The sequence below is a fragment of the Cucurbita moschata genome, unplaced genomic scaffold (assembly GCF_002738365.1).
Source record: "Cucurbita moschata cultivar Rifu unplaced genomic scaffold, Cmos_1.0 Cmo_Scf00001, whole genome shotgun sequence".
NCBI classification, from domain to species: Eukaryota; Viridiplantae; Streptophyta; class Magnoliopsida; order Cucurbitales; family Cucurbitaceae; genus Cucurbita; species Cucurbita moschata.
The window spans coordinates 1,779,858-1,795,571 of record NW_019268517.1 but is presented as its reverse complement, the minus strand read 5'-3'; the positions used below and the strand labels follow the sequence as shown (position 1 = coordinate 1,795,571).

General features: G+C 33.9%; 2 protein-coding genes across 4 annotated transcripts; both read right to left on the bottom strand.

The window, feature by feature from the left end:
- Positions 1 to 114: 114 nt before the first annotated feature.
- Positions 115 to 3,908, bottom strand: LOC111449869 (probable calcium-binding protein CML22). 3 transcript variants are annotated; one of them, XR_002711738.1, is made up of 7 exons: positions 3,746 to 3,908; positions 2,560 to 2,819; positions 1,984 to 2,180; positions 1,723 to 1,891; positions 1,280 to 1,422; positions 1,071 to 1,120; positions 115 to 246 (listed from the first exon to the last, which is right to left on the bottom strand). XR_002711738.1 is itself a non-coding variant. In XM_023089990.1 (6 exons), exons 2-5 carry the CDS (start codon positions 2,762 to 2,764, stop codon positions 1,316 to 1,318), a joined length of 678 nt encoding a protein of 225 aa, XP_022945758.1. In that variant the 5' UTR covers positions 2,765 to 2,819; positions 3,746 to 3,908; the 3' UTR covers positions 952 to 1,120; positions 1,280 to 1,315. The 3 variants fall into 3 exon arrangements, 2 of the variants coding, with proteins under 2 accessions (XP_022945758.1, XP_022945876.1); XM_023089990.1 differs by lacking the exon at positions 115 to 246 and having other exon boundaries at positions 952 to 1,120; XM_023090108.1 differs by lacking the exon at positions 115 to 246 and having other exon boundaries at positions 952 to 1,137; positions 1,295 to 1,422.
- A 1,238-nt stretch (positions 3,909 to 5,146) lies between these two features.
- On the bottom strand, positions 5,147 to 8,923 carry LOC111458885 (protein PHR1-LIKE 2-like). Its single transcript, XM_023101781.1, has 6 exons — positions 8,590 to 8,923; positions 6,555 to 6,631; positions 6,317 to 6,371; positions 6,000 to 6,078; positions 5,843 to 5,912; positions 5,147 to 5,769 (listed from the first exon to the last, which is right to left on the bottom strand). The coding sequence occupies exons 1-6, from the start codon at positions 8,813 to 8,815 to the stop codon at positions 5,326 to 5,328; spliced, it is 951 nt and encodes a 316-aa protein (XP_022957549.1). The 5' UTR covers positions 8,816 to 8,923; the 3' UTR covers positions 5,147 to 5,325.
- Positions 8,924 to 15,714: the final 6,791 nt, after the last annotated feature.

The following is a 15,714-nucleotide window of genomic DNA, read 5'->3' as shown; positions in this document are numbered from 1 at the left end:
ACTCCTTCCTTACTCGGGTGTCACACAAACCACTCGTACAATTTCAACCATAAGTTCTATTTCTCGGGTTCTTTCCTTTCATCTTGTTATCCTTCATCAATTCTGCCACATATCTCCATAAACCACAATTACCCTTTTTCTCTAACGTCACTTTCGATTGTTTGTTTATATACTCTAAAATTTGAGAGAATGATACACCCACGTCTAATAGTCGGTTGATAGAATTCTATACTCATGTCTGATAACCTGTAAATGTACATGAAATTTTGACAGTACACCCAATTTGATCACCTACTTGTATACACAAAATTTTAATAAAATAACATATCTATGTTTGATAGCCTAGGATCGTACATTCGTGTATGATAGCAGGTTAGTGTACTTTATTTGATAGGATCATACGTCCCTTGTTTCAAAAGTTTAAATTAATCTCTTATGTTGTAACATTTTTGTAAATGTATGTTGAGTGTTAGGCAGACTCGTAAGAAGGCCGGGGGAGCGAACCGAAAAGCTGATTCGGTCTTCCACTCCATAATTGGTACACGACTCTTCTCCCTTTAGTCTCGTCGAAGGAACCCACTATTCCTTTATCCATTTCGATTTTGATTTGATACCAAGTATCAATACAATTTCGGTGCTGAAAGGATGGAAGAAGTGTTATAAGGTTTGAATGGAAGCCCCAGTAAACCCTTTCCCCTTTCTCTAATAATCAGGTTAGCTCCAGAACCGGAACCGAATGAATGTTAAATTTGATTAATGAGAAATTTACCATGCAAAGGATTTAAAACATTTAAAAGAATAAAAAACTAAACTCAAAACCTAAATGAGTTGATATAGAATTTTAAATTGAATCTAATTACCATTCGACAAGTCGATAGCTCGATTCCTACCCCATAATTTTTTAACTCAAAACCAAAAAAGATGTATAACCGTTATACAGTCACAATATGCTAGAATGAAAGTGTGGTAGCAAATAACATATATATGTAATGTAATATGCATTTTTATTACAAACCTAATATCATATATATTGATATTAAGTGCCTAAACAATAAAGTAGATATACGTACATTTTTTCGCCTTATCGATCCTCTCGAGTCGGTCTTCACAACATCAAATTCTACATAGTAACAACGATGACGATAAGAATAACATAATGTAATCTAATTCACATGTCCAACATTACAATTCCCCAAATGAATAAACAAACAAGAGTAGTATCTCACTATAATCATCAACAAGTTTTTCAGTTTTGAATATGACATTATCAAAATCTGACCTTATTTTTCAAGCCAGTCTTTATCCTGTTTAAGCTTCATGTAAGAGAGAGGTCATCATCCGTGTCAATTCCAACCCAGTTAATGAAACCAAATAGAAACTCCCTGAAATTGACCTTTCCACTGTTGTTCCAGTCCATTTCCCCTGCATCCATTAAGAAAAATGGGCAAATCAATATATAATCAAAAAGCAAAGAGCTTGAAAACATTTTAAAAGTAGACAATAAATTAAAGAGAAGTGAAAATGGTGTTTACAAACTTAAATTTTCAAAAATTAAACACCAAAAACCAAAAAGTTATCAAATGAGGCTTTAACGTGTCAATCTTAGAATGAATATGAACACGACACAATGTTGTATCAGATATGTTTTACGCGTTTCAACTTTCTAGAAGGATTCATTAAACGAAAACGGATATGGAATTTCTGTAATGAAGGGATCAATACTGAATCTAGTCTGTGTAATGCGTGCAGGGGATCTCTCGCATGGAGCATTTAAAGCCTTGACCATTTCTTTTTTGTTGAGCTTTCCGTCGCCATTTTTATCAAGAAATATGAAAGCTTGGATAATTGTGTCAAAAGTTGCTGCAAGTCGAGGTGAACCCAGCTTTGATATCTGCAACAGACCTCCAAGATGTTTATGCTAAAAATGATTAACAGATTGAAAACTGAATGAAAATGGAGAGATAAAAGTTTGTATGTGCTTACGTTGGGCAAATGCTGGTCCTTGAGGAGATATATAAGACATAGGAGAACGATGAACTCGTTGAATTGTATTCCAGCACTTCCATCAATGTCACAAGAGTGGAAAAGATCCTTGACTTCCTCCTCGGTCATATGCATTTGCAGCTGTTGTAAGCATTTTTTGAGTTCTTCGGGATCAATGCTTCCATTGGAATCTTCATCTAATAGAGAGAGTATAGTGACAAATGTTAGGATCGCTCAACAAAGCATACACTCGATCAAGATGAACACAAAGAACAGAAAGAGAAAATTCAAGGAGGAATATTGGCTAAAGGTTTTATTGATGATTCAACAACAAACAAGAGAGAATACAAAAAATGTAGAAAAATACATTTTGGAAGGACTGCCTAATCGGGTATATATAAGGTTTCAATTTACTCTATCAAATATATCTCTATCAAATTTTTACCAAATATATGTCATATATATCTTTAAATATCTACCAAGTATATCTCTACCAGCTCTTTACAATAAATAGGCATCAGGCTTCATATGCAACGGAGAAACTAAAAAGAGTGATGCAGCTAAAATGGAACTCACCATACTGTTCAAATACACCTCTGATGTCTTGTAATCCTTCTTTGAATTGGGGAAATCTCAAGATTATACCATTTAATGACTTGAAATTGTCATGTCCAGCTAAATTTTTTTTAACTTCAAGCATTTTTCTTCCAAGCTTTTCATCCAATCTCTTGTATTTATTTGATGAACTGCAGCAGAAAAACATGCTTCCAATTTTGGACATGAGGGCTGGAATGAAATGTTCCTTTAGAACAAAAGATGGAGAAAATCATGTGTTCCTGACACGTCAAATGAAAACGATATCAGTGTATCATATGATCGATATAGCAATCCCAGAAGTTGTCAAACAGCCAAAAAAGGACATGAGGATGGAAATTAACCAGTTAGGGATGCAGGGATCGAGCGTCGTAAGAATCATACAAGTTGCAATGTTTATTGTTGCTTGTTTGTAAAAATGGAAGATGAAATGCTATATATGCAAACATTTCTGAAGTATTGTCCTCTCTTTTACTTCGCATTCACTTGAAATATGGAAAAGTACTTTGGATACGTTTCAATGTTTCTTCCTGATTATTCACTTGAAGTATTTGGATTACATACAATAAATTCTAACAAGAAAAACCAATTTCCAGTTATCCATCCTTTCCCATAGCCTCGAACACAAGTATTTCCTCCAATTTCTAGATTACACAACTTTTGGTTAAAATTCCATAGCTCATCGCTTGTAAATCGCCTTCTTCTTTTCTAATTTGAAGTTATCTATCTTTTTACATATTTCTTACTCTCAGACTTTACCCTTTGAGTTATGATCAACCCTGACATACAATTCCAGATTCACCCAGATAATTATGTTCATAACGAGTTCAAAGATTAACTTAACGTAAATACAGAGCAATCATTCAAAATGGCTATTGAATATCAAAACTAAACCCTAGATTGCACCGTCAAAATCGACAAACACCTCTCGTAAAATTCAACTATCCAAACAACAATTCCATTTCAACACACGACAAACCACGGAACCTTTACTGAAATTTTCACATAAATCAGATTCCAAAACGAAGAACAGATTAAATTCCTTTACGCACAAGTACAGCAAAACGAAAATCTCCGTTTCTTGCACGATCATCGAGTAAAAAAGAACAAGAAGACTAACGGAAAGAAAAAAAACATGGACTGCAAAGAAAAATAAAGTTGTACTCACCAGGTGAAACTTCCATGGAAACATAGGCAAGAAAGTTCATCCAAAGTTCAGCAGAGAGGGAGAAATCCAAAAAGAGAGAAGAAAAATGGAATTGAGTAGCGCATTGGTCCAAAGTGGAGATGCCATTATGGGTTTCATTGACGAAGAGCAGGTCGATGAAAGTATAATCCTAGATGCTTATGCCTTTAAACATCTTCTCTCTACTTGCTAAACGAAAAGACCGGAGAATATTACTTAAAAATAAAGTAATAATAATAAAAAATAAAATATTGTTCCCAATAACTTTAAAATAAATCTAAAAATTATTATAATAATAAATTTTATTACCGTGTAAATATATTTTTAAATTTAGAGGAACTAAAGTGATATTTTAATTTGTAAAAGTTTAAAATTTTAATTAAATTTTAATTTTATTTAGAGCTATCATTTTGTTCGGAATTAATTGTGTAAATGACTTTATCAACCAAATAACTTTTGTGCTTTACCCTTTTGCCTGTCAACTTCTCGTGAAAAAAAAAAGAACATAGGTTAATTGTACAATGACAAGAATAACTTTTGCATTTTACCATTTTGCCCCTCCACCCTTGACGAGAAAAAGGAAAACATATAGGAATTGTGCAAATGACCTTATCGATGGAATGACTTTTTGTGTTTTACCATTTTGCCTGTCAACTCTCGGGAGAAAAGAAAAACATAAGTTAATTGTATAAATAACTTTTACATTTTACCGTTTTGCCCCTCAACCCTCGATGAGAAAAGAAAACACATAGGTTAATGATGTGAATGACCTTATCAATGGAATAACTTTTTTGTTTTACCCTTTTACCTGTGAGAGAAGAGAAAAACATAGGTTAATTGTACAAATAATCATAACAACCAGAATAGCTTTTGCATTTTACCATTTTACCCCTCGACCCCAATCAGAAGAGAAAACACATACATTTGTTGTACAGATAACCTGGACAACTGAATAATTTTTATATTTTACCATTTTGCCCTCAACCCCTTTTGCAAACAACCTTAACCATCGAAAAACTTTATACTTTACTCTTTTACCCCTCAACCCTCTCCCAACCAGAATAACTTTTTGCACTTTACCATTTTGCCCCTGGACCCCTAGCGAGAAAGGAAGCCACATACGTTAACTATGCAAATGACCTTAACAACATAATAACTTGTGTGATTTACTCTTTTGCCCTCCAACCCCTCCCGATGAGAAAAGAACATAGGTTAATTGTGCAAATGACCTTACCAACCGAATAAGTTGTACACTTTACCTTTTTGCCCCTCGGTCAGAAAAGAAAAACATAGATTAATTGTGAAAACCACTGTATCAACAAAAATAACTTTTGTGATTTACCCTTTCGGCCCCCGAACGATCGAATATTTGACCATAATAAGTTTTAAAAAAAAACGTTGACTTTTAGAAAGTCAACTAAACAGCAAAAAGGGGTCTGATTACAAAGAATATACAAACCACAGAACATATTGTATCCTTCATTAAAGATTTCAACACATTTGGATGAACTAAACAGTTAAAAGAAAAAATGTAGATTAGAAGAAGAAAAAGACTGGACATTTCATCCAATATTACTCATCATCCATTCGACCTCGTGCCGAGCATTGCCCTCGAGCACCATTGAATCTCCATGACTGAAAGCTGGTCTCGGTCTCTTCATTGCGGTGACAGTCGACCCTACTCCGATAGGAGAAACCGGGCTTCCAGCTGATGTCAGGCAGCTATCCATCGAGCAATCGCCTATTCGAGCCATAACAGTAGGAGCTTTTCGGTTTTCTAGAGCAGCAGCGAGTTCCGAGAAGGGAAGCACTTTTTGTGACTCCAATGGTGCCATATCTTTCGAGTCATTCGAGACTTTGATTGCAAGTTCGGAGAGCTCTTCTCTGGCAGCTTCGAGTCCTGCAGAGGCTGCAGTCTGATCGCTTAATGCTTGACAAGCTCGGTCGAGTATCGACTGTAAGTATTTGCCTTGTGCTTCAATGCGAAGTTGAAGATGGCGCTGTACCTGTTTTAACGGTAATGGCACGGAGTTGAAAACGGAATTTATTATGTTCAGGAAGAGCAAATGAGAGACTAACCTCGAGCTGCTCGTGCAGCCTTCTTTGAACCTCCATCTGCACTCGTAAAGCCTCCGTGACTTGGAAACCGCTGTTCGAAATATAAAAGTACTCAATGAACGACAGATCGAAAAAGTCACGAAAAACAATGATGTCAAAAAGAAAAACTCGAGCATACTCGTTAAGATCCTGTGTCATTAATCTCGACGATGGCGACAACGACGAACTTGTTTCTTGACTTTCTGCCATACAAGAAGCTGAAAGCCGATATCCGTGAGCCATTTAAACGTTTTTCTTCGATTTGCAAATCAAACAGCCCACACAAACAATTTACGACAATATGCCAGAGCCCGTGTTTCGGGTAAAGTCAAGACGTTGTTCTCTAAATAAAAAACGAGTAAGCATGCCCCACAGTTCGAGCTATTCGATACTTCATTCCATAAAATGAAAAAGAAAACGATCAAATCCTAAGAGTTTCGAAGAGGAAGTTCGTACCGTCCTTTGAATTCTCGGTCGATTCCTTGAACGATTGCTTCCCGAGCCGATATTTCTGCCAGCACAAGGCATCAAGAAAACATATGGTGTAAATATCTACAATGGAAGAACTTTCTGGATGAGAAAAATTTTGGAGGTAAAGAACATGACCTCAAATTTGCACACACGCACGCACGAACGAACGGAACAAAAAGGTTAAGTATCGAGCTTGTTCGGTATTACGGCGATATGAACAAACCTGGAGGTGCGATTTTAAGTGATAAAGCGTGAGACCTTTTACTCCCATTGTTCTCATAATTGTTTTCGGGGTTGCCTCTGAAACGAATATAGAAACAAAAATCATGATCGAGATCAACAGTGCATTTCAATATTATGAAATAAATAAGGTATATTCGTTGACCCAGATATCTCTCGTAAGGTTGCTGTGCTCGATATCCGCTAGAATGATGTCGACATGGTTCAAAATCACTCCTAAACATACCTTCCGTCGTTAAAAATCCCTCAAAAACATGTCCGAGCGAGAATTGCATATTTCGACATATGCCAAAGTAACCTACCTAACCTAACTTCAATGAAATAAAACACATGGGCATCCAAAAAAACCAACCTAAGCCAAAACAAAAGAAACTAACAACTTAATTACGAAACTATTCAGTCACGAACAAGCCAATGGCTATAGTTTTCGAGGACGATAGACAAATGATATTCACAAAGTTCTTCGATTACGAACGCTCGAATGGAGTTAAATCTAGTTGTTGTCTACATCTCCCCAAAGGGTACTCCACCGTCGAACCGGGGAAATATTCGTCTACACACTAGTGAATAGGAGCTCCTACAACTCCTACAACACGTGGTGTGTAGGCAAGTATTTTGTCTCTAGTCAAACCGAGCTTAGCTAAACCAATTAAGGCATATACTGTTGACCATGAGGTCAAAGGTTCGAACCCCTCCCCTGAGGGTACTCCACCCTCTAACCGGGACAATACTCACCTACACACTAGTCAATAGGAGCTCCTACAACTCGTGGCATGTAGGCAAGCATTTTGTCTCTAGTCAACCCAAGCTTAGCTAAACCAATTAAGGCATTTACCATTGACCATGAGGTCAGAGGTTCGAACCCTTCCCCAAGGGTACTCCACCCTCTAACTGAGACAATACTCACCTACACACTAGTCAATAGGAGCTCCTACAACTCGTGGCGTGTAGGCAAGCATTTTGTCTCTAGTCAACCCAAGCTTAGCTAAACCAATTAAGGCATATACCGTTGACCATGAGGTCAGAGGTTTGAACCCCTACCAAGTGGGTATTCCACCCTCTAACCAAGACAATATTTGCCTACACACTAGTCAATAGGAGCTCCTACAACTCCTCCAACCCGTGGCATGTAGTCAAGTATTTTGTCTCTAGTCAACCCCGACTTAGCTAAACCAATTAAGGCATATACTGTTGACCATGAACCCCTCCCCTGAGGGTACTCCACCCTCTAACCCGAATAATATTTGCCTACACACTAGTCAATAGGAGCTCTTACAACTCCTACAACTCGTGGTGTGTAGGCAAGTATTTTGTCTCTAGTCAACCCAAGCTTAGCTAAACCAATTAAGGCATATACTGTTGACCATGAGGTCAGAGGCTCGAACCCCTCCCAAGTGGGTACTCCACCCTCTAACCAGGGCAATATTTGCCTACACACTAGTCAATAGGAGCTCTTACAACTCCTACAACTCGCGGGAGTGTAAGCAAGTATTTTGTCTCTAGTCAATCCGAATTAAGCTAAACCAATTAAGGCATATACCATTGACCATAAGGTCAGACGTTCGAACCCCCCACCCCCACTCGTTGAACTAACAAAGAAAAAACGTTCTTCTACGAAGAGTTCTCCTAGTTTTCCCGAGCCAAATGTCCGAGATATAGCAAGAAACATTGCCCACTCCAAAGGGCTTCTTCCTTGTAAGAACACCTCCTCCAACTTGAAGCCAGCTTCAAGTAACACAATCATTAAAATCTCCCTTGCTACTCTTTTTTACCCAATGGTGAAGCTTTTTATCCAAAAAAACCCCCACCGAATTAAACTTCTCATCCAAATTTAACACTAAAATTCTTTTTCACCACAGTCAAAAAACACCAATATCTCCAAAATTCAAATGAAACCAACAGAAATTACTTCTAAATTACCACACCAAAACACTACCATTTTTGCAGACCAATACAACACATTGCAACGTTGTACAGAGAGAAAATCAATTACAGAGCTAAAAGAAAACCAAACTCACTGTCAGGGCCGCCGAGCTGAGTGACGGCGTCGACAAATCGCTCATGAAGCTCCGCCGTCCAGCGGAGGCGCGGCTTCGGATCCGACGTGAGAACCAAACAAGCATCGCCGGGAAGATTCGTTCCGTCAAGAGAACCCTGAAACTTGCCGTGACCGCCGGCGTCAATCGGCAGCGCCGAAATGGCCGAGTACATTCCGGCCGGTTCCTGAGAAAACCCAGAGAGCATTTTGGCTCCGGCGAGAGGGAGATTATAAAATCAAAACGAAAATGAAAGAATCAAACAAAAATCCACTCGATAAAATCAAACCAAACGGCCCTTTGGGTCGGAGCCCCGAAAATGGGTCAAGCAATGAAGAAATAAGTCGTAGAAAAACAAAGGAAATTCAGATTATCAAATTAATATTTTTAAAATATTTAAAAAAAAAAAAAAAAGATAAATTAGACAGCGATGTTTCTGCGTAATGTCTCTGTCCCAATTTTTTAAATAATTTTTTAATATATTTTTTTCTCTCTTTCTTCTGTGTTTGTCAGTATGAGTCTGTATGAGCGTGGGTAAAAGGCTAAATCAGAAAGGCAAGCTGCAGTCTACTTGCCATGTGATTGATGTTATTTATTTATTTTTATATAAATTCTTATATTTAAATTTTTAATTAAAAAAATTATTTTGAGAACTTAAAAACAGATTTTTTTTGCTTTTCCCATAAAACATTTAATTATTATTTAAAACTTCATTTATAAATTAATGAAAAATAAATATTATAAAGTTATGTTTAAATTAAAACTTTGTATATTATTATTATTTTAAAAGGCAACAATTTAGTTTTCATAAAGTAATTTTTTTAATAAAAATTACTTTATGAAACTAAATTTTGAATATTTTGCTGTTTAATTGACTTAATAAATTAAGCTATTTTTAAATTATAAAATAAAATACCCACCCCAGAAATTATTATTATGATTATTGTTGTGTTGTAAATAAATATATATATATATATATGAATATATATATATATATAATGGATAAGGGGAGACAGAGCTAGTCCAAAAAGATGGGAGGCCAGCCAAAGAAGAGCGGCCATCTGGACCCCTCCATAAAACGAGCCGGTGGGAAGATTTTTAATTTTAATTTTTTTTTTAATTTTAAGGAGGGATGAAAATAAATTGTCAAATTATAAATTTAAATTTTAGTCATTATTATAAATTTTGTCCTCTACTTTTCATTATTGCATCCATTTGAGGCAAGTTTTGGACAGATTTTAGGAAGGGTAAGATGGTCATTTTGCCCTGCATTCTAAAATTCTTATCGTATCTAGTTAAATTATCGAGAGTTAAAAAAAAAATTTTGAAAAATCTTTACTCCATTGTAAATTTTATTTTACCATTTTAGTTACTAAAATGGTAAGATATGATATTTGGAGATATATTTTAATAATTAATTAAGGAATATATTTAAGTGAAAAATCTTCTACTCATTATAAATTTTATTTTACCATTTTGGTTACTAAAATATTAAGATATGATATTTAAAGATATATTTTAATAATTAATTAAGGAATATATCTTAGATATTTTAAGATTGGTTAGTAGTATATTTTATCTTAGATTTGATTAACATTATATTTTATATTATTTAAGATATTTAGTTAATTATATATTTTTTCTGATTTTTAGGTATTAATTGATAGTGTGTATCCTATTTAAACGTGGTAAATGGATCATAAAATCCATTCGATGAACGTTGCTTATTATCGTAATAGACCTGAATACCATGTTTCTCTTAAAAAAAAATATCTAAATTTACCTCTCAACACGTTTCAGAAAAAGGCTTGTTTAGTTCAGTAACACTGACTCGAACACATAATACTCACTATATTATTGATAAACGAGTCAAATTATTAACACCAGCACTTACATATTATCCCGATATACAAATCGAACCAATCAATAACGAACACTCGAGCACACAAAATTTAGGGTTTATGACTTGTAAATGTTCTCGAGATCAAGTTTAGGGTTTGGTGGAACGTGAGAGATACCATAAATAATCGGAAAAAAAAACAATGTGTACCAAATTTACAAGTATGGTCGTTGGGTTTGATTGTGTTCCATGACAAGACCTCCCCTCAGCGTGAAAGCAAAAGGCAGCAAGGTTGAACAGTGTTTTTAGGGCAATCAATTCCAACTTTTACTCATATTTTGGCATTTATTGCTTCCTAAAACACAAAAATATTATTATTAAATTATTTAAATAAATAAATACATAAATATATATATTTTAATGAGGCAAGTAAAGCACTTCTGAAACCTAGGTGCTTTTTTTATAGTATGACAGAAGATTTAATGTCAAAAGGCATGTGGGTTAAATTTAGACCTCTAAAGCTACTCAAATTAATATTATAATATTAATTAAAATATTATTTTTTAAACTTTGGGTATATTATATTTTAATATTGTATTTAAATTAATTATTAGTGTTATCTAAAGTTATTTTTTATTGACATGGATAGAATTATAATAATAAATAATATTTAAGAAAATACATTAATTGAAATTTTTTTAATTTTAATAATAAATCACTAAATTTGTAATATTATGTTTAGTATAATTATTCAAATTTTTATAATTTTTATAATTTTACTTTGTTTTAATTTTTAAATATTTAGATATAAATTTTGGTATATATATTTATATATATATGTGTGTGTGTGTGTGTGTGTGTGTGTATATGTATGTATGTAACAAATTTTTTATATTTTTAGTAATGTCAAAACAAATTAAATGATTTAGGTTGTGGTGGAGGGACAGATGGGGGAATTTGCGGGATGATTGGATGTGTGGATAAGCTACCCATAACCGGGATAGGGAATTCTCTGACATATTTTTTGAGGGGGACAAAATGAAGAATTTTGTGGCTTATCTGGCTTTTGGTTATTGTTATTTATGTGTCCAAACATGGTGACTCTGTTTCATTATTTTATTTGTAACCACCACATGATTGACAACTAGCTATTCTTTAGCTCGACAAAAAAAAAAATTACATTTTTTAATTTATTTTAATTTATCATTTATTATTGATGCATTAGGGTTTTGATTCTTTTGACTTTAATGAAATGTGACCAATTTTTGAATCAAATTTGTAATTTTGGGTAATATATAAATTTTTTTAAAAAATAATTTATTATTTTAATAAATAATATTTAAAGTGTTAATGTAGGTGAAACTACATTTACCTAACTGTAGTTACTGTCAAATAAAAATGTTAAATTGTAAATCTAGTCCTTATGGTCGAGATATTTCAGCTAAGAAATGCTCGATTAAGTCAATGTATGATCCAAACTCGAATTTTCCCAATTTGATCAATTTTGTTAATTGGTCCTCTCTGCTACGAGACGTTTTGATTACCATGTCAACGATTATTCATTTCCATCAATGATTGCTCGAGCATTCTTTTAGATAAGTCCTAAGGTCCCTCGTCGGTCTGCCTAACTTAAGCAACCACCATTTTTTTTTTCTTTTTCTCAATTGAATGAGACATTGTTTATGTAATTACAAAATTTGCATACTTTTTCCATTTCTCCTCAATTAAATATATATATATAAAAAGTCAACTCACTAGGGACTACCCTTTGGAAGGGCCACCCAAAGGGCAATAATGGAATACCACAAAATTAAAGTCCTAGCCATTTATTTTAAATAAAAACATATTTCTTGAAATTTAAATTATATTTGAACTCGTTTAATTAAATTAAGAAGAGAAAAAAAACCAAGTAATAAATAAATAAAAGAAAATTAAAGTCATCTCACTAAGGACTACCCTTTGGAAGGGCCACCCGAAGGGCAATAATGGAATACCACAAAATTAAAGTCCTACCCATTTATTTTAAATAAAAACATATTTCTTGAAATTTAAATTATATTTGAACTAGTTTAATTAAATTAGGGAGATAAAATGAAAAATAAATAATAAAAGAGTAATAAATAAATAAATAAATAAAATAAATAAAAGAAAAGGGGACAGACAATTCAATGAATCTTATCAGACCATTGTGTTTCTCAACTGTTGGAATCAAATCAGACATGGGTTGGGATGTTTGGTCTACGGCCCTCTCTTTTGTACGTTTCTCTCCCCTTTCTCAATTTCACCTCACGTAAATATTATGGACCGTTAAAAAAAAACATTTAATTAATATTTTAAATTTTAAATAAAACTTTGAAATTTATCTTAATTAACTTTTGAAATTATATATATATTTATATTTACGAAAAATATAAATTTGAAATATATTTTGTGCATTAAAGCCAAAGTAACCCTTTTTTGCTTTTTTTTTTTTTTAATTAAAAAACCTCCCTCTTTTAAATTTATTAAAATAATATAAATTTTATAATTAAAAAAAATAGTGGCATACTTGTAAATATATGTAACCTAAAAAACGTAGACTGGCGCTACACTTGGAAGTACCCTTGTCACAGCAACTTCATCGGTCGCTCTAACTTCAACCTCAATTCCTTCTCGACCTCTATATTGCGTCGTTCTCTACCAGTGGATATTTGTAATACCTGTGATTACCCCGAGCTGTCTTAATACATCACCTATTTATGCTTTACTTAATCTAACAGGGCTCGGGCTTTGAATTCCATAGGTAAATTGTTGTTTGGATGGGAAGTTAACGACTTCGTTGGCTCTAACGAATTAGGGTTTCGTTGGGAATCACATGTCTAAGTGGTGAATGGTGGTTTTTTAACTTTAAAAATATATTATTTTATTTTATTTATTTATTTTTCTCTTTTAGGTTTGCTTCCATGTTCTAAGGCATAAAAAGTGGCTTTTGCAGCCCATGGAAATGAAAAAGAGGCAATTTTTTTAATTAAAAATATTTTAGTTACTTTTAAAATCCCATTTCTTTCACATGGCCATGTTTCTTAAATTAGCAAAATAGTACCATCAAGACTTACAATAATTTGGTTTAAATTAGAAAAAAATGTATAACCAAATGAAATTATTATTTATTTGAACACGTCACATCTTAACCGTAAACGATCAGTGACCTAGCACGTGTCGGTAAATAATTTGATGCAAATAGAAATAAAACGAGATCGGATGTGCCACACGACCCGAGTATTTCGAAGGATACTCAGTAAGTGACCCCACTATAGGAGGTCATGCAAATGCAACCACATATCATCATGATTCAGGGATCTATCTATAAACATCATAAGGGTGGCCTCCTGTCTCGGACAAATTGGATGTGTAGTACTTCCCTATAAACGACTCACACGTGCGAGTGTGAATCTCCAGGGCGCTCATACACCCCCTGGACCCTCTAGTCAAGCTAATTTGTAGCGACGTTCAGATATCAGCGGAACCCCATAGTGTCATGCGTCTCATGAACACACTCGTCATCATACGGTGCGTATTTCGCCTCATTTGAAACTAGCTATTATATTTTTAATATTAATATGTGCGAGTGTGAATCTCCAAGGCGCTCGCACACCCTCTAAACCCTCTAATCAAGCTAATTTGTAGCGACGTTCGGAGGTCAGTGGAACCTCATAGTGTCATGTGCCTCGTGAACACCCTAATCATCATACGGTGTGTATTTCGCCTCATTTGAAACTAGCTATTATATTTTTCAAATTTATATTTTAACCCGTTCATTTCGCGTGCGAGTGTGAATCTCCAAGGTGCTCGCACACCCTCTGGACCCTCTAGTCAAGCTAATTTGTAGCAACGTTCGGAGGTCAGTGGAACTCCATAGTGTCATGTGCCTCGTGAACACCCTAATCATCATACGGCGTGTATTCCGCCTCATTTGAAACTAGCCATTATATTTTTAATATTAATATTTTAACCCGTTCATTTCGTCCACTTCATTTGAAGCTCCTTTTGATATTTTATTATACGGGATGAAGGTGTCGTGTTCGGTGGATAAGATTACTTCTCAACGGTACCTAACATGTGCGGGAAAATGACAAACCCGCCAAACAGACCTAAAATTAAAATATAAGCATTAATTGATAACATGTTAAATGACTAAAATTATTATTATTATTTAAAATAAATTAAATATAACTTAGGAGTTTTTTAAATGAATGATGATTAAATAGAGTACAATAAAATAAATCATAGTTCAATAAAAAAATTGGACGAAGAATTAAAAAAATTAAAAAAGGACAATAATATTACATCCATGGTCAACTATTATTTAGAAAACTAAAATTTAGGGGAAAAAAATAATAATTCTCTTAAATGATTTTATTGACTTAAAATTATTTTTTATTGCCAAATTATATATTATTTGAATAAAAACACCGAAAACGTGATTGAATCAAATTATTGGTTCACAAATGAAAGTATATTATCGGTCGAGTTTTAAAGATGTTGCAGTCTAGTCCCTGAACTTTCATGAAAGTTGCAATTTAGTCCTTAAACTTTGATTTAATGATTTAGTTTCTATACTTTTTAAATTTATATTTTGGCCTTTAAATTTTAGTATATTGCAGTTTTATCTAATTTTATAACCATTTTATGCACTAAAAAATTACAAATTTTGAAGCATAAGAACGGAATTGTTACCTATTGAAAATTTAGAGACGAAATTGCTATTAATTGAAAATACATGGGTTAAAATGTTATAAACTAAAATTTAAGGACTAAATTGCGAGTGTCATCAAAATTCAAGGGTTTGAATTTATCTTAATATAGAGATATAAATTAGCATTATAAAGGTTGATGGTTGAGTCTGTACCTTATTTAAAACCGGAAATGTGGAAGAGAGTTATAAGAGATGTATCTACGTTAGCTAAACGGGATCGAGACTCGTCCCACCCCATTTTGGGAGAGAGCTATGAGAGATTTATCCGCATTAGCTAAACGGAATCGGGCCTCATCCCACCCCATGTGGGAGAGAGCTATTAGAGATTCATCCGCATTAGCTAAATGGGATCGGGCCTCATTCTACCCCATTTTTTTTTTGTATATATATACACAGCTACGAGAGATTTATCCACATTAGCTAAACGGGATCATACCTCATTCCAACCCATGTGGGAGAGAGCTATTAGAGATTTATCCGCATTAGCTAAATGGGATCGGGCCTCATCACACCTTTTTTTTTTTTTTTTTTT

Excerpts from the sequence above, each read along its gene's own strand:
- LOC111449869 (XM_023089990.1), bottom strand. The coding sequence starts at position 2,764 with ATGTCCAAAATTGGAAGCATGTTTTTCTGCTGCAGTTCATCAAATAAA. Across the intron at positions 1,892-1,983 it reads AGGACCAGCATTTGCCCAAC|ATATCAAAGCTGGGTTCACC; the intron begins GTAAGCACATAC and ends GGTCTGTTGCAG. Across the intron at positions 1,423-1,722 it reads CATTACACAGACTAGATTCA|GGGAAATGGACTGGAACAAC; the intron begins GTATTGATCCCT and ends TAATGGATGCAG.
- LOC111458885 (XM_023101781.1), bottom strand. The coding sequence starts at position 8,815 with ATGCTCTCTGGGTTTTCTCAGGAACCGGCCGGAATGTACTCGGCCATT. Across the intron at positions 6,632-8,589 it reads TCAGCTCGGCGGCCCTGACA|AGGCAACCCCGAAAACAATT; the intron begins GTGAGTTTGGTT and ends TATTCGTTTCAG. Across the intron at positions 5,913-5,999 it reads ATGACACAGGATCTTAACGA|CGGTTTCCAAGTCACGGAGG; the intron begins GTATGCTCGAGT and ends TATTTCGAACAG.